Here is a 20158-nt window from a genome sequence, read left to right as displayed (position 1 = left end):
CTTTTCGAACCACACGGTGACATTCTTTTTGATACTTCCTGTGCTCTCTCCAGTTTACCTCAGTTTTGTCCCTTTTCCATTTTCTGAATGAATTTTTCTTATTGCTTATCGCTTCCTTCACTATTTTAGTTATCCACGCCGGGTCTTTTATTCGACTCTTGTTGCGCCCTTTTCTGAATCTGGGGATATATAGATTTTGCGCCTCGCTCACCGTGTCCTTGAAAAAGGACCAGGCATGTTCTACCGTCTGCCATTTTTGGGAAGTGTTCCTAAGTTTCTTCTTTACCATTCCCCTCATTGCTTCGTAGTTACCCTTCCTGAAGTTAAAAGTTGTCGCTATGGTTCTCTTTCCTTTCAGTATTCCTACTTCCATCTTGAACTTGATCATATTATGATCGCTGTTTCCCAACGGTCCCCACTACTTCCACTTCCTTTGCAGGTCCCCTTAGCCCATTTAGGATTAGATCCAGAGTGGCATTTCCTCTTGTCGGTTCTCTAACAAGCTGTTCCATGAAGCAATCTTGTACAGCCTCCAGAAATTCTGTCTCCCTAGCGCATCTTGAGCTTCCAAGACTCCAGTCTATCACAGGGTAGTTGAAGTCTCCCATAATAACCGTGTTACCGCCTTTGCATTCTCGCTTCATCTCGGCTTCCATTTCTTCATCGATATCTCCGGTTTGTCTGGGTGGACGATAGTATAGGCCTATCTTTATTTCAGGCCCTTTCCTTCCTGGTATTTTAATCCATAGTGATTCCAGCTTGTTGGCCGTCTCCGCTGTGTCCATTCTTGTCGATTATATGCTTTCTTTTATGTATAGTGCTATTCCACCGCCTTTCTGTCCTGACCTGTCCTGGCGATAGAGCTTGTACCCTGGCAGTGCTGTATCCCATTTGCTTTCCTCATTCCACCATGTTTCAGAGATTCCAATGATATCTATGTCCTCCGCAATGATCATGGCTTCTAATTCCCCCATTTAGTTTCTTAGGCTCCTTGCATTAGAATATATATGCAATTTAGCTCCTGGAATTTTGTTGCCTTTAATTTCTTTCCCTGTGCTTCGGTCTTTAGATTCTTCTCTTTGGCTACAATCTTTCTAACCTTCTCTTCTTGGTTAGTCGACTCCTGTAATTTGTCCCTTGTTTCTTCCCAGCCTTTTTTCCCCTCAGTATCTTCATGGGATACCTTTTTCCGAAACATCGACGCTTGGTCGACTGTCGGCTTTCCCCTTCTTCTTAGTTTAAAGCCTGTTCTATTCCTCTCTTGACATTGTTTGCAAGAAGTCTAGTTCCCGCTGTGCTCAGGTGCAATCCATCTCTCCTGTAGAGCTTGCTCTTGCCCCAGAACGTCGTCCAGTTCCTCACGAAGTGGAATCTTTCTTCCTCACACCATCTCCTCATCCACGCATTTATTGATTGTAGTCCATCCTGCCTTTTCACATCTGCCCTCGGTACCGGTAGGATCTCTGAGAATGCTATCTTCTGGGTCCTCATCTTCAGCTTCCTTCCCAGAATCTTGAATTGTTCTATCAGCGAACTTCTTTTGTAGTCTCTCCTGCTGACATCATTCGTCCCAATGTGGATCATTACTGCGGTCTCTTCCATCTCCGCACCTTCCAGGATCTTTGCAATTTTGTCCACGATGTCCTTGGTTCTCGCTCCTGGGAGGCAGGTCACCAGTCGGTCCTCCCTCCCTCCTGCTATGTGGCTGTCCACATGCCTCAGGATCGAGTCCCCCACTAGGATCGCTGATTTTCCCTTCTTCAATGTTCGCTTCGGTCTCAGGTCAATGTCCTCGGTGTGCTTCGCTCGTCTCTTCTTCTGGGCATCGACTGGTCAATTCTCTTGTGGGTGTCTTCTTTGAGATTTTCTGCTTCTTGTTCTCCCTTCGATGTAGGTGTAGCTTCTTCTATCATCTGAAGCTCGTTCTCTTCCACCCTCCTCTTGTATGCTTCTTCAATGAATTTCTCAAGTTCCCTGACTTCCTCCTCGATGTGTCTCTCGCTCGTGAAATCTTCAGCTGTCCTGACTGGGTCTTCCGTGGTGTAAAGTCCTTCTAGTTCCTGTATCTTGTCCTCTAGTCGCTTGACTTCCTTCTTCAAGCTTTCCAGTTCCTGACACCGACCGCATACATACGACTGTCTCCCCGAGGGGAGGTAGTCATACATATGACAGTCGGTGCAGAACACTGGAAAGCTCATCTTCTGGTTTTCCTCTGCTTCCATAGTCGTTCCTACTTTAAGATAACACTTAAGATTACGTGCTCCTTGTGTGCCTGCTTTCTTCAGCGCTTTCTTCTTGTGTGTGCTGCCTTCGCTCTACCTTACTATACTTTGTTTGTGTTTGTTCTTTGTGTGCCTTCTTCTTGTTTGTACTGCCTTTGCTCTACCTTACCTTACCGTTGTTTGTGTGTGTCGTTCCTTCTGCGCCTGCTTCTTCCGTACCTTTCAGTCTTTCCCTGGTGTTCCTGGGTGTAGTAACTTGGCCCTTCTTGAGGCCCTTCGCAAAGGCGCTCTCGCTAAGGCGAGCGCCTTTGCCGCTTGCCTTCGCTGGGCGCCGAACAGCTGGGCGCCGTTGGCTCCTCCCCCTTTAAGGGTTAGTCCGGCGCTGCCTCTGACACGGGGGGGGGGGGGGCGGAGCGAACTCTCGCCGCTTCCCCGAGCCTGGTTCCTGCTGTTACTGCCTCCTTTCTTCGGTGCTCGGCACCGACGCTGTCTTCCTCCCCACTGAGCAGTGAAACGCTGCCTTCTCCTCACTGCTCCTCTTCTCTTCTCTTCGGCACCGCGTGTGCAAATGGTTTTGGGGGATCTCATTTTCCACTGTGCTGGGCGGAGAATTCATTCCGTTATTTGGTATTCAACTCACAGCTATGATTGCTCAGTTATACATTTTAAAGTTTCCAAAATGTTGTGGCACCCGGCTGAGCAGTTGGATCGCTGGAGGGCACTACTGCTTTCGATGATAAGGCATCTTGCCTCGATTCGGTATGGTGATATTTCCACAGTGACTCTATCTTTTGCAGACGTTACCTTTGAAACGTTTGTGAAGGAGTCTCCGGGCCTTAGAACACCTGTTCTCACGTTTTGTTGGCAGGAACGGAAGCCTAAGACTCCGCTATTATTATTTGGTGGGACCAGGATCACAGGGTGGCTTTAGTCTTCCTGATTTAGGGTTATATAAGTCGGGCTTGTCTTTTAAGACATTTGAAAGATTGGATTCTCATGGAACCTCAATATATGCCTCTTTTAATAGAAGCGGCTTCTATGCCCCTTACTCCCTTCTTGCACTGCTACACCTCCCGGGCAGATCTCTACCTGGGGACGTTAGGGAGGAGTGTCCTGTTACGATCTTTAAGGGCTGTGTGGGAGTTTTTGCTGCTTCAACTGCGGGAGAGGAGGGGGGGGGGAGGATCCTCGTGTTTCTACTTTGTATATGGGAGGGGGGCATTTATTACATGTAAAACTTTGATGCTTGGAATGTTATCTATCCCTGTATGCTTGGCCTGGCTATGGCCTTATGTATTATTTGCCTTTTATGATGTGTGATATTCCTTTGTCATCAATAAAAATTGTTTCAATTTAAAAAGTAAGTTAATAAAAGGTTCTTTTTTCAAAAGCCAAAAATATTCGTTATGCTCACGTTACCCCTGTCCCGTTTCCGCATACAGTTCAAACTCCTCTTATTGACCTACAAGTGTATTCACAATGTAGCTCCCCAATATCTCTCTTCTCTTCTCTCTCCCTATACTCTACTCCGGGAACTCTGTTCATCGGGTTAAGTTTCTCTTGTCTGTACCCTTCTCCTCTACAGCCAACTCCCAGCTCCGTCCCATCTACCTTGCTGCACTGTAAGCTTGGAACAAATTGTCTGACTTGGTATGTCAGGCCTTGTCTTTGGTGGTATTAAATCCAGGCTGAAAGCCCTTTTTTTTTTTTTTTTGAAACTCCATTTAAGTCCTAACCCCAACCCATTTATAAAGCACCCATATCTGTTCATCACTCCCTCTAAAGTCCTCTACCCTATCTCATCATTTCTCTTTGTAATTCCCTACCTGAACAGCATGTGATTTACCCTTCTGTCCTGTTTGTCTTTCATAATTAGATTGTAAGCTCTTTTGAGCAGGGACTATCTCTTGCATGTTTAATGTACAGCGCTAAATGCGCCTGGTAGCACTATAGAAATAATAAATGAGTAGTAAGTAGTAGTATGTATAAGGGCAGCCACGATGAAGCATTCAACAGTGCTTGCTTCAATACAGATAAAGTTTTGTACGCATGGAGTCAAGGCTACTTAAAGATGGATTAAAAAAAACTCACCTGCATTTATATCCACACCAAAAGATCAAAAACGGTTACTGAGGGTAGAGAGTCCATGAATTCTTAACCGGCATATCTTCACAAATTACATAGTCAAATTCTAGCACAGGACCTATGGGAAAAGAAGAAATAAGTTTCACTTTGTGTCCTAAGTGAAATACAAAAATATTATTCATGTTAATGTTTCTCTCTCTTGATCTTACAGGCAGTTTTTGATACAATCGATCACGTCTTTTATTTCACAGGCAGTAGGTGTTTCAGGAGACAATGTATGACTGTTTATCTCTGATTTTTCAAATCAATTCATTGGTGTCACCCTCAGCTTCACTTGGATACTAGATATGTTTCTGCTGCGCTTCTAAATTTGACCTGTATTGAATGCTCTAATTTGTGTGATCGAACTACCAGCCATTGAGACTCTTGGACAAAGGCATAGATGCAGAAACACTGTCAGTGTCGAGTCTTCGAGCCTCGCATGCTACGATCAATAAAGTAAACTTTGAACTGCATACCCTTGACCGAATTATTAACATCTCCTCCTCATGACTCCTTTGTTGTGCCTAAAAATCCTTAAGCCATTATAAAAATGGACTAGGGAAATCCTCTTCTTATTCCCAGGATACAAAAAAAAAATCTGTTTTATTCTTAGGATCTTGCCAGGTATTTGACGCAACTAATCTTTTGATAATTCATTATGGCAATTAATAAATGTAATAATTATTTTAATAAAATTTGCATCATGTGTCATTTTCATATTCTTTTTACCCACCTATGAGCAAACCTGGCTGCTCACCCTCACCCCCCCCAAATCCAGCATCTGCTTCCTGTCAACCTAATATATCAACTAAACCTGAGAGCATTTACCTATCCTAATGAATACACACTTTGAGCATTCATGATGCAAAGGTTATTTGGCTAACAAATTTCTTATCATCTAACCCACTTATCGGGAAGAGCGGCCTAGTGGTTAGAACAAGAGGCAGGAGGCTGTTCAGACAGAACAATGATTCTAAATACATTTCTTCCCCACGACATAACACTTGCTCAAGGAACAATTTTTCCTGAGCTGGACACATGTAAAAGAGGAGAAATTGACAAAATAGCATACTAGGCGCAAGAGAGAGAGATCACTGTGGTGTAAGGTTTTTTCCCAAAAAGGAAGCAAAAACCCTGATTGTTTGAACGTGCCCACAGACTATGCACAGAGGAGTTCTTAGCAGAATGACATTTTATGCAAAGGCTTGTGTCATATAGATAAGCAATCTGATGACATCCCGAAAGGCTTGCCGCTTCGTGAAGGGTAACCGTGGCCAGAGTCATGGAAAATCCCCTACTTTAATGTCTTTCCAACTAAGAGTCCGGGGTTTGTTGCGCTTGAGACAAAATCCTTTGCTTTAAAAAGCCAAAAGTCACCATATCTCAAACATAGTTGCTTTTAAGGAGAGCCAAGGCTACGGTCCACTCTCTGGATATGTATGTGCTCTCTTTCTCCTTCGTTGGTTATGTCCAACAACTCCCCACAAATCAGACACACCACAGTCACACAGTCTTGAAATTCCTCAGTCTCTGGTACACCTTTGAATCTTAAATTGCATCTCTGAGATCTGTTTTCCAGATCTTCCACGTGTAGCTGCAGTTCGGAAATTAAGCTTTTATGGGCCTGCACCGAGCCCTGCGTCTCCTTCACTTCTCCCACCAGCTGGGTCATGTGGTCCTCCAAGGCCACCACTCGGGTCCCCAACTCTCTGACTTCGGCTTTAATATCAGTCAAAACCATTTTCACATCTTGACAAACACCTGCCATCTCCTGTTTTTGTGCAGCCAAGAACTCGAAATCTTTACAGTAGCCCCCTCGACTTCTTCACCAGCACTCAAGCATTCTTCCTCTTCTGAGCCAAAGGATAGCGGCACCATGTTTTTCCCCTTTCAGAGGACGCGGCCCCCTACTGAGCCTTTTGGTTTAGGGACCGGCATCTACTGCAAAACAAAATTTTTCAAGGTTTCTTTGCGCATCGTCATCAAAAGACACTAGTTGACAACACCAGGATGAAATTAATCACAATAGAAGGAGCGGTATTAACCCAATATCTCACAGCTTTGGGAACTATGCAACCAGTCCTGGGCTATGAATGTCATTTCCTTCTTGTTGTGATAGTTTTGAAAAGCACTAAGGATATCAAATGAAATAAAAGGAGTTCAAGGTTTTCCTCCCCCAAGTGGGTCCATAGCAATTAATGTGTGTGTGAGTGAAAGAGAGAGTGTGAGAAAGGGGGCATTGCGTGAGTGGAAGAGTGAGGTAAGAGTGTGAGTGAGTGAAAAGAATGAGGGTAAAAGTGTGAGTGAGTGAAAGAGTGTGTGAGAAAGGGCGCATGCGTGAATGAAAGAACAGACTGTGAGACAGAATTGTGTGAGAGTGAAAGTGTGTGTGCTTATGAAAGAGAATGAGAGTGTGTGTATGAGTGAAAGAGTGTGCTTGTGAGTAAAAGTCTGTGTTTGTGTATTTGAGAGAGTTTGTCAAACAGGGGAAGGTCTCTCTGCCCTAAGATTCCATTGTACTTCAATGCACAAATGTTTCTGGTATGGCCTTGTGCTATTTACAAGAGAGGATGGCTATCTACACTTCATTCTGATCCTCATGACATGCACACTCTGTGTCTAAAGATCAGGATGTCAGACAGATAAAATGTAGATGAGCCTGTGCCTTAGGCTGTCTCAAATGAAGAGATACATAATGTGTATTGTGAGCACCTGTACATTTTAAAAAATTAAGAGAATGATTTTAGAAGACATTTCTGTGGTTAAATTACTAAGGAGTTTGCCTACCTTAAGAGCCCTGGTGGTCTAGAGGCATTTTGGGGGGCAGGAAAGAATCCCACTCTTTCCTGCCCACTGCCACTGCTGTAGTCATCATCAACGCTTCTTCATATCACCAACGCTGAGACTTCATATGGCAGCCTCACAAAATTCGCAGAAGTGTTATGAGGCTGCTGGTATGAAGTCTTGGCAGCCATATTGAAGAAGCATCGGTTGTGACTACAGCAGCAGCAGACAGGAAAGAGAGGGGTTCTTTCCTGCCCCTGAAGAGGCCACCAGACTACCAGGGTTGTTAAGATAAAGCCTTGGGAGGGGATGGTTTATTTTCCCCGTTACTGCAGGATTAATGTGGTATCAGACCCTGATCCAATGACACTAGTTTCGAACAGCCCACCGTTACCATGGTATTACTGGGTAATTTTTGAGACCTTTTCCCATTACAACAGTAATGGTTACCTCACATGTGGTTGCTTCAAATACATTGTGTTTTAAAACGGAATCGATGCTTCTTGGCCTCTGCCACACACAGTGCACTGGAGTCAGACAGCACTGAGGAGGTTGACAAATCCTTCCTCGCCCTTGGAGGGGATCAAAGGATGCCCAATCCCGATAGTTTGCTACTTGATGCTTGACATCAACAAAGATGCAGGCCCTCTTGATATTAATGCTTTCCCAGTGCCTAATGCAGCTCCTGGAGTCATAGTTATCATTGCCTCCAATGCTGATGTTAAAAGACCATATATTTTAGTGCCAAAAAATTGTTTCGAGTTGCTTCTCATGACTTTTGATGCTTCTTGACATCTCAAAAAGAAAAAATGAAGACCAAGCTGGCCCTGTCCAATGACAATGGGAAGGCAAATGCCTGCACCATAAACTGCTTCCAAAGCCTTCTAGACCAGGGGTCTCTCCTTGAGGGCCGATTCCAGTCGGGTTTTCAGTATTTCCCCAATGAATATGCATGAGATCTATGTGCATGCACTGCTTTCAATGCATATTCATTGGGAAATTCTGAAAACCCGACTGGATTGCGGCCCTCAAGGAGGGACTTTGAGATCCCTGTTCTAGACAGAACACTGGGAAGTGCTCAAAAGCCAGGCTCTGTCAGATGATGTCACCCATCAGTAAGGATATTTCATCCTGCTTGTCCTCACAGAATAGTATTTTTCAGTGCTGCATAACTTCATGCCAGATTTTATCATGCAATGTCCCATACAATCCTGGCAGAGGCCCTGAAGGGAACCAAAAAGCCATGTGGAAATTATTCAATCCATAAGATAATATGACCCAATCTACTGGATTCAAAAAACCAAAAAAGAGGGAGAGTCCAATGCTATCTTTCCTTTTCATTCTTTTTTGTAAATTTCAGATTTTCTTTCTTGTTGCATTAATAAAGTAAACACAGAAAAGTATTTTTCCCAACAAAATATCTGCCATTTAGTTTGCTGTTGTACAAACTTAGCTAGAGGGGTAACACTAGCATGATTGAGTGACTGCCCTTCTTCACAGAAAGCAAATTTGCTTACCTGTGACAGGTGTTCTTTGAAGACTGCAATTCACCTCTCATGAAAACCAAGCAAAATCCTACAGCACTCCACTATTATTTTACAAAGATGTCAGTAACAAGAATAAGAATATATTTTCATTGATAATCAAAATTCCTCCCCAGGATAAAAAACAAAATTCTAAAATTAATGTTGGACAAACACATTTGTTCATCTTCTGACCCATGAAGTGAATTTCTATCATCTTGTTTAAAAATCCAGTCCAGACAAAACATCTCCCCATTATAGCACTAGGCATGCCAGATGTGCGTGAGATCAACCATTTTCTGTCACACTTTACCTGGCTGTTCCACAATTTTTTCAATTTGTTGCTCCATTTTTTCTTCTTCTTCCAGGAAAAAGCCACCCCCTGTATCTATAACCTTTGGTGGGGCATTAGAACTTATAATTCCTGAAAATGGAAACCAACAAAAGAGTTTTAAGGTTTATGAATTCCCATGGTTTAGGGATAAAGATGAATAAATGAGCACATATTATTCCAAAATCAACAATCAAGTATTTGACATATCATCTCAACATACTGCGCTCAGAGATTGGTTTGCAAATTTTTTCTTCCTTATATACATCATTTTAGTAATATACCTAAATTTAGTAATGTGCCAGAATTTGATTAGTTTATACATTCACAGTATACAATTTCTTTGTGAGGGTCATTTATTAACAGTCCATCACAGCAAAAAGGATGTGCAACTTTTGCACTATAAACTCTACTGAATTTTCAAAGTTTGTATTTTTGTTTTAAAAAATTACCCCAGTAAAGTTGTACAGGTTCGTTTACACTTGCTACTTGGTGTGTCAAATTTTTCTGAAGTAAAATATGCTTTTTTTTTTTTTTTTGTAAAAACACAAAAGTATTCACCGAAAAAAAATCAGACTTGTCAATTCAGTGACCCCCCCACCCTGGTGAGACCGGACATACCTCTGCTCTGAGGCTTCCTAAAGCAGCAGCACTCTGAAAGGGCTGCTTTGTGGCCTTCCCCACTGGGGCCATCCCTCTGCTGATGACATCATCAGTGATGCAGCAAAGGAAAGACCCCGGCGTGGAAGGCCTCAAAGCAGCCCATTCAGAGAGCTGCTGCCACTGCTGTTTTTGGAGGCCAGAGCGGAGGTTTGTCAGTCTCACGGTAGGAGGGTGGGTGAGGTTCTACTGCACAGGGGGATGGAAGGAGGGATAAAGATGCTGCACAAGAGGATCGGTGAGAGGGGAGAAAAGATGCTGCATATGGGGGGGGGAAGAAAGAGGAAGAATTGGGGTGGAGGAAAGGAAGGGATTGTTGTAAATGAAAAAAATAAGACATCCCCCCAAAATAAGCCCTAATGTGTTTTTTTGACCCAAAATTAATGTAAGACACTGTCTTAGTTTCGGGGAAACACGGTAGTACATACAAAGAGTTTCCCATCAAAATGGAAGATTTAAACAGTCACATTGCTTCCAATTCCTTGTAATCATTTGGAGAGTAACTCCAGTCATGATAAGAAGGAGTCTATCTTTATGATCTTTAAGCAGACTCTTGGACAGAAGTGAAATACCAAACAAAATTGTTCCATAAAATAGTGGAACAGGAACCTCATGAATAAAAGTTATTTTTCTCCATATAGATTTCCAGAAAGCGAATATTAAAGGCCAATGAAACAGAAGATGATCTATTGTTCCCATTCCTAATTGGTAATGCCAGCATTTATTAGAACGTGTATTATCCAATTTCCGTAATCACACCAGGGTCCAGAATAGTCTATATAATTAAAAAGTACAAAGTTTGTCTCATAGAAGCTGATGCCGTACTTTGCACTCTACGGTTACAAAGTCTAGACCATTGGGTTGTAGTAATGCTGTATTGTATTTCTAGAGTCCAAATATCACGTAGGCCTATTTTTGGTTTATTAGGTAAGTAATTACATATTAATTTATACCATGTAGAGGCGTGATGACCCTGAAAGTCCACTTGAAAACATAAAAATGGCAAGCTATGCTGACCTATTAGAGTATGCCATTCAGGAATTCCTTTTTGGATAGTTTGTTTTAATTGCAACCATTTGAAGCATTGTGTTTTTGGTAAGTCAAATGATTGCTGTAACTAGATACTAGTTTATCTTGAGGACATACATTTTCAAGAGTTCTAATTCCAACCTTTAACCACTCTTTCCACAAAATTTTTGATTTTCCCACCATAATTTTAGAGTTCAGCCATAAGGACTGACATTTTGTTTTCTTGATAGGAGTTGGCAATAAAGTACCGGTATCCAAGAATCTTAAAGTCTTCCAAGTAGAGTGAAAAATCTTGTTACCTTTATAGATTCTTGGAAGTCCAATACTCATTAAATGCTTTAGACAAAGTGGGCTGAGAGTATGCTCAAATGGAAGAAAAAGTCTCAGGTTTTATTGGCAGAGCTCAAGCTCAAACCACCACATCATTGGCTAAAAAACTTCCATAGAGTGACAACTCGCTGTTGAGGTTTAAAATGATTGAGGACTGAGATATTTTGCAACTAAAACCACTGTGAGTGGATAAAGCAGTCTGTTAAAATGCCAACGTTTCACAGCACTAAGCCGTTTCTTCAGGGCTAATATGATCTTGCTTGAATCTTCAGAGTGACAGTGTTGTGCTCACAATCTCATTAGTGAGACAGTGAGATACTGGTGAGATTGTGAGCACTGATAACCAGCCAACATGGTTTCTGCAAGGGGAGATCATGTTTAACTAACTTATTGCACTTCTTCGAAGGAATTAACAAACGGAAACGGATGGACAGAGGAGACCCCATACACATCATATACCTAGATTTCCAAAAAGCCTTTGACAAGGTGCCTCATGAACGTCTACTCTGGAAACTGAAGAACCATGGGGTGGAGAAGGACGTACATGGTTGGCGGGTAGGAAACAGAGGGTAGGAGTGAAGGGCCACTACTTGGACTGGAGTTGGGTCACGAGTGGTGTTCCGCAGGGCTTGGTGCTTGGGCTGCTGCTATTTAATATATTCATAAATGATCAAGAAACAGGGACGAAGTGTGAGATAATAAAATTTGCAGACGACACCAAACTATTTAGTGGAGCTCGGACTAAAGAGGACTGAGAAGAATTGCAAAGAGACTTGAACAAACTAGGGGAATGGGCGACGAGATGGCAGATGAAGTTCAACATTGAGAAATGTAAAGTATTACACATGTGGGAAGCAGAAACCCAAGGTACAACTATACGATGGGAGGGATCTTATTGAATGAGAGTACCCAAGAAAGGGACTTGGGGGTAATGGTGGACATGACAATGAAGCTGATGGCACAGTGCGCAGCAGCAGCCGCTAAGAGAACAAATAGAATGCTAGGTATAATCAAGAAGGGTATTACTACCAGAACGAAAGAAGTTATCCTGCCGTTGTATCAGGCAATGGTTTGCCTGCATCTGGAGTACTGCGTCCAGTACTGGTCGCCGTACCTTAAGAAGGATATGGCGTTACTTGAGAGGGTTCAGAGGAGAGCGACACATCTGATAAAAGGGATGGAAAACTTTTCAGATGCTGAGAGATTGGAGAAACTGGGTCTCTTTTCACTGGAGAAGAGGAGACTTAGAGGGGATATGATAGAGACTTACAAGATCATGAAGGGCATAGAGAGAGTGGAGAGGGACAGATTCTTCAAACTTTCAAAAAATAAAAGAACAAGAGGGCATTCGGAAAAGTTGAAAGGGAACAGATTCAAAACAAATGCTAGGAAGTTCTTATTTACCCAACGTGTGGTGGACACCTGGAATGCGCTTCCAGAGGACGTAATAGGGCAGAGTACGGTACTGGGGGTGTAAGAACGGATTGGACAATTTCCTGCTGGAAAAGGGGATAGAAGGGTATAGATAGAGGTCCTGAACCTGTTGGGCCGCCGCGTGAGCGGACTGCTGGGCACGATGGACCTCAGGTCTGACCCAGCGAAGGCATTGCTGATGTTCTTATGTTTTTGTAGAAAGATGCCTAAAAATAAATTGGTATCATATTCATCTGGTAACAAATTACAGGAGCAATTATCATCTTAATGGTTTGAACTCTCCCCAGACTGACCAACCTCCAACTTCAATTCCAGAAGGAACTAGGGCCTCAGAGATCAAATCGACCAGATTTGCGGGTTTGAAAAATATCTACACCATGGGATCCCCATCCAGAGCCTGATCCTGAAGATCCGCAAGCGCTGCAACATCCCCCCACAGAAGTAGTGCCAGCCTGCAAGAGCAAAGGCATGGTTAGGTCATCCAGGTCATCTGAATTATCTGCTGACCCAACAACTTGGGACACTTGGAGAAACTTGGCTCAATATCCATGTACTGGGATCCCCGTAGCCTGAGGAGACGTGGAAGGTGCTTTTTTTTTCTTTGCCAAATAAGTCTGAAACATCATGTTAATAAATTCTGGGGAAAATCATCATCCCAAGGCGGGGGTGGATCCTGAGGAATCTCCTTAGATCTTTTGGAGGACTAATGAGCTTTGGATGGTGAATCGCAGTTGTGTTTTGCCAGGACCACAAGGGCGTTGTCCGTGGGACCCACTTTCAACATTTTAGGGTGCCTTGGCTGGAAAAGTGGCAGGACTCCCTTCAGGGGTCGAGGGAACCTGGGCTGACAAGATTTCACCCCCTCCCACACTGCAGTGCACGTGGAACACAGCCACTCATCAGACAGCTATCCACCACAAATAGGGCATGAATCCAAAGAATCCTGCCCTGAGGAGTTCATCTGATTGGTTTTCTTGCAAAAGACGAAGTGTGTAGAGACAAAAAATAACTTTAAATTGAGATAATGAAAATCTAAGATGGCCACCGCGGGTGTAATTTTCAGAAAAAAACAGCCCGGGAAAGGAACCCTCAGAACATGGCAATTTTTGGATTTTAGGGGTAGGGTGGGGGCTTGGGCTAACTCCCAAACTGCTCAAAATCCACTTTTGAAGAACTCCCCCAAAATCACGAAAACAGACTGTCAGCCCTGTACTCACTGTGCCTTGAGGTGCTGGAAACTGCAGGAAAGGAAGTTGAAATAGCTTACAGGGAGATCATCTGCCCCAACAAGAACGCAAACTGGACTGCTGGTATTCTGACTACCCTCCTGGCCCGACACCAACAGTTGGAGATCTCTGCCACCACTGGACACCCTCGAGGACACGACCTTGTGCTGGAATGCAGTAGGCGCTGTTCCTGGACACACCTCCTCGGAGCCACACAGTCAGCACTCAAACCCACTAGTGGAAGAACCTGGGGTGAGCAAGCTCCTGAAGGAACAGTCCCTGAGCCCCAATCCGAAAGTGAAGCTGTCCAAACGGTGCACTGCCAGGCAGCCAACCCCCTGAAATCAGACTTTCTGCAAAGTCTGCGATCTCCTGCAGTCAGAGCTGTCTCCGCGGCGAAACTCTGCAGCACAAAGGCACAAATCACAAACAAGAAGACAAAATTTAAAGAAAAATAAACATGAGCAGAATAAAACTAGCTCCTACCATCTAGCTAGTAGGAATGCAACTGGATTCCTGAGGGCAGTCCTGAGGTATGAGGAGAGGAACTGAAAACATGTAAATGAAGCTTCCTACAAGCTGTCTGGCGACCACAGATGCATAACCCACTTGTCCAGGAATAGAGCGGGATTGTACAAGAATAGGACATTACCTCCTATCCCATGACTTTTTAATTTCCTCAGAAGTCTTTCATGAGGTATTGTGTCAAATGCCTTTTAAAAATCCAATACACAATATCAACCAGCTCAATCACCCCTTCAAAGAAATGCAGTAGATTAGCGAAGTAAGATTTCCCTTGACTAAATCCATGTTGGCTTTCTCTCATTAATCCATATGTATACTGTATGTTCTGTCATTTTGGACTTTATAATAGTCGCTACCATTTTGCCTGGCACTGACATCAGACTCACTGGTCTATAATTTCCCGGATCACCTCTGGAACTCTCAATCATATGACATGCAGCAGAACCAAACCACATTAAGTAAAACATGAAACAGTAAGCGGAGAGTGTGATGCACTAGTTAAAGCTACAGCCTCAGCACTTTAAGCTTGTGGGTTCAAACCCACGCTGCTCTTTGTGACCCTGGGCAAGTCACTTAATCACCCCATTGCCCCAGATACATGCCCAGGTACATTAGATAGATTGTGAACCTGTGGAACAGAAAAGGAAAAATACTTGAGTACCTGAATAAATTCATATAAACCACTGAGCTCCCCTGGGAGAATAGTAAAGAAAATTGAATAAATAAAAATCACAATAACTAAAAATATAAGAAGCAGCAAGTAACTGTAAATCCATTAAGCCACCATCATTACAATGGTTATAAATAAAATCACATTGATGCATAAACAAAATTATTAGCACCAAAAAGGACATGTACCTAAAAGGTACCTTAACAAAACTTCACCCCTTATTAGCAATAATGCATCCAAAACAACCTATAAGTTAGGATTTGTTAAAGTTGAAAATTATATTTGACCTGAGCAATATAAAAATCCATTCTCTCATTATGTGAAAGTATATTAAGGGCCGGTCTCAGACATGCTAGGGCCTAGGGCAGAAATTGAGTAAGCCCTCGCAGCAGTTCCTCTGCTCACTGCCCCCTCTGCCAATTTCTGCACCCCCCCCCAAAAAAAATGCCATCTCATTCAGCATTTTTCCCTCCAAACCACCCCCAGGTCCACCAAAAACCTCCCATCCAACATCTCTCCCTTCATTTTTAAAATCAGCTGCTCTAGGGGGCCCCCATGGGCCAAGATGTCCTTCCCTTCTTCCCATCCGGTTCTAAATATCCCCTCATCTATAAAAATGCAAGGAGGTCGCTGGCATGGCAGTGATTCTCTAGCTCTGCCCACGGCCTCCTCGACAGAAAATTGTGTGGGGCGGACCATGGCAATGGAACAGTGCCAAAAAGGAGGCCACAATCAAAGCTAGAGAGCTGTATTTTTACAGGTGAGGGTTGCTTCAGAACTGGGTGGGGAGAAGGGAAAGACATCCTGGCTTACGGGGTCCTCCTGGAGCAGCTGATTTTAAAAACAGAGGGATGTTGGATGGGAGGCCATTTGGTGGACCCAGGGGTGGTGGGGAGGGATGGAAAGAGGGAGAAATGCTGAATGAAATGGCATTTCGTGGGTGGAGAAATTGAGGGAGGGACAGAGAGAATTGGTGGGGAGGCTTCAGAACCAGGTGAGAAGGGAAGGTCATCCTGTCTTCCTTTTTCTAGTCATATGGCAACCCCGTTTAGGGATGCTTAAGCACCCATAGAGCTGACTCCTATGAAGTCTTGTAATATTTTTGTTTAAATTACTAAAATCCCAGAAACAACCTGCAAATGTGGGCTTTCATTCACTAACCACAGTCCATTATTTTCTCTATTACAATTAATACAGTAAAGCTTTTATTTTAAGAACATATCTTGTTTTAGCAGATATTTGTTGCACCTTGATTTGTAATTTTGAAGTTTTTGGTCTGCTCACATTTTGTTTACATGGTTTTAAGTGGTACTGTTTAGCAAGCACACGTTTACCAAATTTAATTCTATAGACAGATACAGGGGAGAAAGCTTTCGCAAGCAGGCATATATGAGATGGTCCCATCCCGTGCTTTAAAAGGCTAAAATTAACAATCCAGTGTATCTCAGAAATGTTGCAGGTTCGGGGCTGCTGTGCTAGCATTCCCAGGCCACCTAGTAGGCGCATGCGCATAACGAACGTCACTGAGCGGCGGCGAACACAGAGGAGCTTCCGCTGGACTTGCCCAGATGCAAAACCCACCCGTCCCGGTCATGGCATGAGCTGGGTACGGCCTGCTGGCGAGACGCGCCTGCCTCAGCATCAGGGCTCGCTGCCTGTTCCGCTCGATCCTGGCTTTCACAGCAGCGGGCAGAGGCCTTCCTGCCGACTCTTCACTTTCCATTCTTTCTTTCAGCCACAGAGGCAGGTGGAGAGGGGTGGGGGATGGGGGCGAGCACCAGCGGGATTGTTTATCTGCTGAATTAATCCGCTTCCGGAACTTTACTCGAACCTGGCGCAGCGGTGAACGCTTTCCGCAGGCGCAAAGGGAGGGGGGGGGGAGGAGTCTAAGGGTTGCAAATGAGAGAGAAGGATCTAAGTTTCACTGAACACATGTACTCCAATACTGTATATTGCAGGGGTGCCTACACTTTTTTGGCTTGCGAGCTACTTTTAAAATGACCAAGTCATAATGATCTACCAACAATAAAAATATACTAAACATATACCCCCCCCCCCTTTTACTATAGTGCTTTAGCCTGTTTAGCGCATGCTAAGTGCTAATGTGCCCATTATATTCTATGGATGTGTTAGCATTTAGCGTGCCTTAGAAAAAGACCACCCAATATTTATTTATATATATACCGAGTGCACCTCTTCTGTCCTCCAGACCTTGTTCCATTCCCCAACCAACATCTCTGTCCCTCCAGGAGTCCAGCTTTTCTTCCTCTCTCCTCCACCCCTGTTGGCAACATGTCTCCCTCTATGATCTTGCATCTCTCTGTTCTTCCTCAGGGTCTCTCCTGTCTGCACCTCCCATAGTCCAACATCTGCCCCCCTCTCTTTTAGGTTTCTCCCTATTTATCTTCCTTCTGCTAACATTTTGAGTCCTCCCACCTTTGGTCCAGTTCTTTGTCTCTCTCTCTCTTTGTCTTCCCCCCTCCCCAGGGCCTGGCATCTCTCCTCGGTTCAGGGTGTTTCCCCTCTCTAACCCCTCTAGTAGTCCAGAATCTGCCCTGTCTTCCCCTCCCTTTTTGTTCAAGGCTGCATTCCCGCCACTCGCGGCAGACACAGTCTTACGCCGACATGGAGGGCCTTACCTCTGGTGCTTCCTGCACATAGTGACTGCCAGGACCTCAGACTGGATCATCAATCATGATTGCACCTGTCAATTCTTGCCTCCGTTCTTCCCTCAGGGCCTAACTACCACAGTTTAAAGTAATTGCAGCAGCCTGCAGAGCGAAAGTAGCAGGCTGCCATCAGCCTCTGTAGCACATTCCTTCTGCTGCGGTCCCACACCTCTTCCAACATCAGGGGCAGGACCATGGCAGAGGGAACGGGCTACAGAGGCTGACGGCAGCCTGCTACATTCATTCTGCAGGCTGCCGTAATTATTTAAAGGTGAGACAGTGACCATGGGGAAATACTAAAGATGCTGAGGAGAACACTGGCTCTGCAATCTACCGGCATTGCCTTTGCAATTGACCGGTAGATCGCGATCGACATTTAGGGCATCCCTGGTATATTGCAACATGACCAATCTACTATAGATATGATTCTTACCTACCAAAAGGACAAACATTATAATGAATTATTATCAAAAATGCTCCTCATTTAAGAAATGTAGGTCCTTGAATTGAATTTAACCTATTGATTTATTTAGGGTTACCATATTTGTGAAGCCAAAAAAAAGGACACATGGCCCCGCCCCTCACCTAGGCAGTTGCCTGCTGTATGAACTCAGGGACATAGTAAACTATAATTGCATTCCATGCGACTTGCCCTCCATGGCACCCTATCTTTTCTTGTGTTGCACCCATCATATATCAGACTTTCAGTTGTGTCTATAAAATACTGAGTGCATCAACCCTTGAGTTGATAACCATGTAGAAACAACATTAAACAGTCCTCCAGCTGTTAACAGATCCAAAGCATCAGGGGCAATTGAAATCACCAACCAAACACTAAAATAGCAAGCTCTGTGGGCTTTATTTCAAGGCCTAGCCAGGGAAACTAGCTGTCTTTTCTGACCAGTCAGGTTCAGTACCTCTCCCTCCCAACTTTTTAAAAACATTCAGCAAATGGTTACATATAGCAAACAGCCCCAGGGGTCTCAGTAACACATGCAGAGAGCACAAGTTAAAGATTGTCGCACCCCCCCTAAAAAAAAAAAAAAAATCCTCTACTTAACTTAAATCCATATGATCCATTCCATTTGGAGTGTATTTCTTGAGGACCTAGCAGCCACTCCTTGGTCTTTTATCTCTTTCCCAGAGAACAGGCAATTGGGAGGAACTTCCTGATACATTCTCCTTTCGATTGCCCCTAATCTTAGGACAGAAAGCATTATTTTATTTTGTTCCAACTTCACGCTAACTTAGACAGCAGAATACTGGTACACCTGCACTGTCTGTTCAGTAAGTCCCTCCTGGATCCCAGCTGGCCTCTTCAATCTTTCCTCTCCTTGGGCCTTGGCGGCTGCCAGCTACGTGCAATGCAAAAGATCAGAGGAGAAAGGAAGCTCTTTATGCTTGCCGCATTTCCTCTCGTATTTTCCTTGACGAGTTGTTCCAGGAAGCAATCGCTTACAGCATCCAGGATCTTGGTCTCCCTCCCGCAGCCGGAGGTGCCTAGGTTCCAATCTATCCCCAGATAATTGAAGTCACCAATGATAACTGCGTTGCCTCCCTTGCAGTTGTGTTTAATCTCGTCTGTCATTTCTCCATCAATTTCTTCGGACTGCCCTGGGGGCCAGTAGTAGATGCAGATCTTCGTTTTCATTCCTTTTGTTCCTGGAATTTTGGCCCATAGAGACTCTACCTTATTTTTAGTTTCTGGCGTGTTCTCTCCTGTAGACTCAATTTCCTCTTTGATGTATAGGGCAATACCCCCACTTTTTTGACCTACTCTGTCTCTGTGGTATAGCTTGTATCCCAGTAGCACAGTGTCCCAGGCATTTTCCTCATTCCACCATGTTTCCTTGATGCCGATAATATATGCCATAACCTCCAATTTCCCCATCTTATTTCTTAGGTATCTTGCGATCGTGTACATACACTTAAGTTTGCGGCCTGTTACTTTCTTGAAATTTCTTCCCCTCTTGTATCCCTTTTGATCCCTCAGGATTTCTGTCTTGCCTCTGATCTGGTGAGTCTTCCCCGCTATCTTCCTGCACGGTATCCTCTGAGATACCGGTTCCCGAACCATAGACTCTTGGTTGACTGTCAGCTTTCCCCTTTTTCCTAGTTTAAAAACTTCTTAATTTCTCTCTTAATGTTGCTTGCAAGTAGCCTCGTTCCATCTCTGCTGAGGTGGAGTCCATCCTTCCTGAATAGCTTGCTCTTCCCCCAGAATGTAGTCCAGTTCCTCACACCAGCGCCTCATCCATGCGTTGGCTGCTTGCAGCTCCGTCTGCCTCTTCTCGTTGGCCCTGAGTACCGGCAGGATCTCTGAAAATGCTACACTCTGCATTCTGGGCTTCAGCTTCCTTTCCTAGCATCCGGAACTGGTCCTTTAGTACTTCCCTGCTGTAGTGCCTGTTGCTCACCTTGTTTGTCCCCACATGGATCACCACCGCCGTTATTTTCCTCTTCCACGCTGTCGATGATCCTGTCGATGCAACTCACTATGTCTTCTACCTTGGCTCCCGGTAGGCAGGTCACCAGCCGATCCTGTCTTCCTCCCACTATGTGGCTGTCGACATGTCTGATGATGGAGTCCCCCATGATGATCGCTGTCCTCTCTATCTTCTCTTTGCT

At 44.1% G+C, this 20158-nt stretch overlaps 1 protein-coding gene across 1 annotated transcript in view; it reads right to left on the bottom strand.

Moving 5' to 3' along the window:
- XPA (XPA, DNA damage recognition and repair factor) overlaps window positions 1-16722 on the bottom strand; it is a 51302-nt gene extending 34580 nt beyond the window's left edge. The window contains 5 exon segments of the mRNA XM_033916998.1: window positions 3291-3292; window positions 4330-4385; window positions 4388-4425; window positions 8970-9080; window positions 16443-16722. Coding sequence (XP_033772889.1) covers window positions 3291-3292; window positions 4330-4385; window positions 4388-4425; window positions 8970-9080; window positions 16443-16584 — 349 coding nt within the window. The 5' untranslated portion in view covers window positions 16585-16722.
- Window positions 16723-20158: the final 3436 nt, after the last annotated feature.

This window comes from Geotrypetes seraphini, chromosome 1 (assembly GCF_902459505.1).
Source record: "Geotrypetes seraphini chromosome 1, aGeoSer1.1, whole genome shotgun sequence".
Taxonomy (NCBI): Eukaryota; Metazoa; Chordata; class Amphibia; order Gymnophiona; family Dermophiidae; genus Geotrypetes; species Geotrypetes seraphini.
This window is presented reverse-complemented; position numbering and strand designations above follow the sequence as displayed.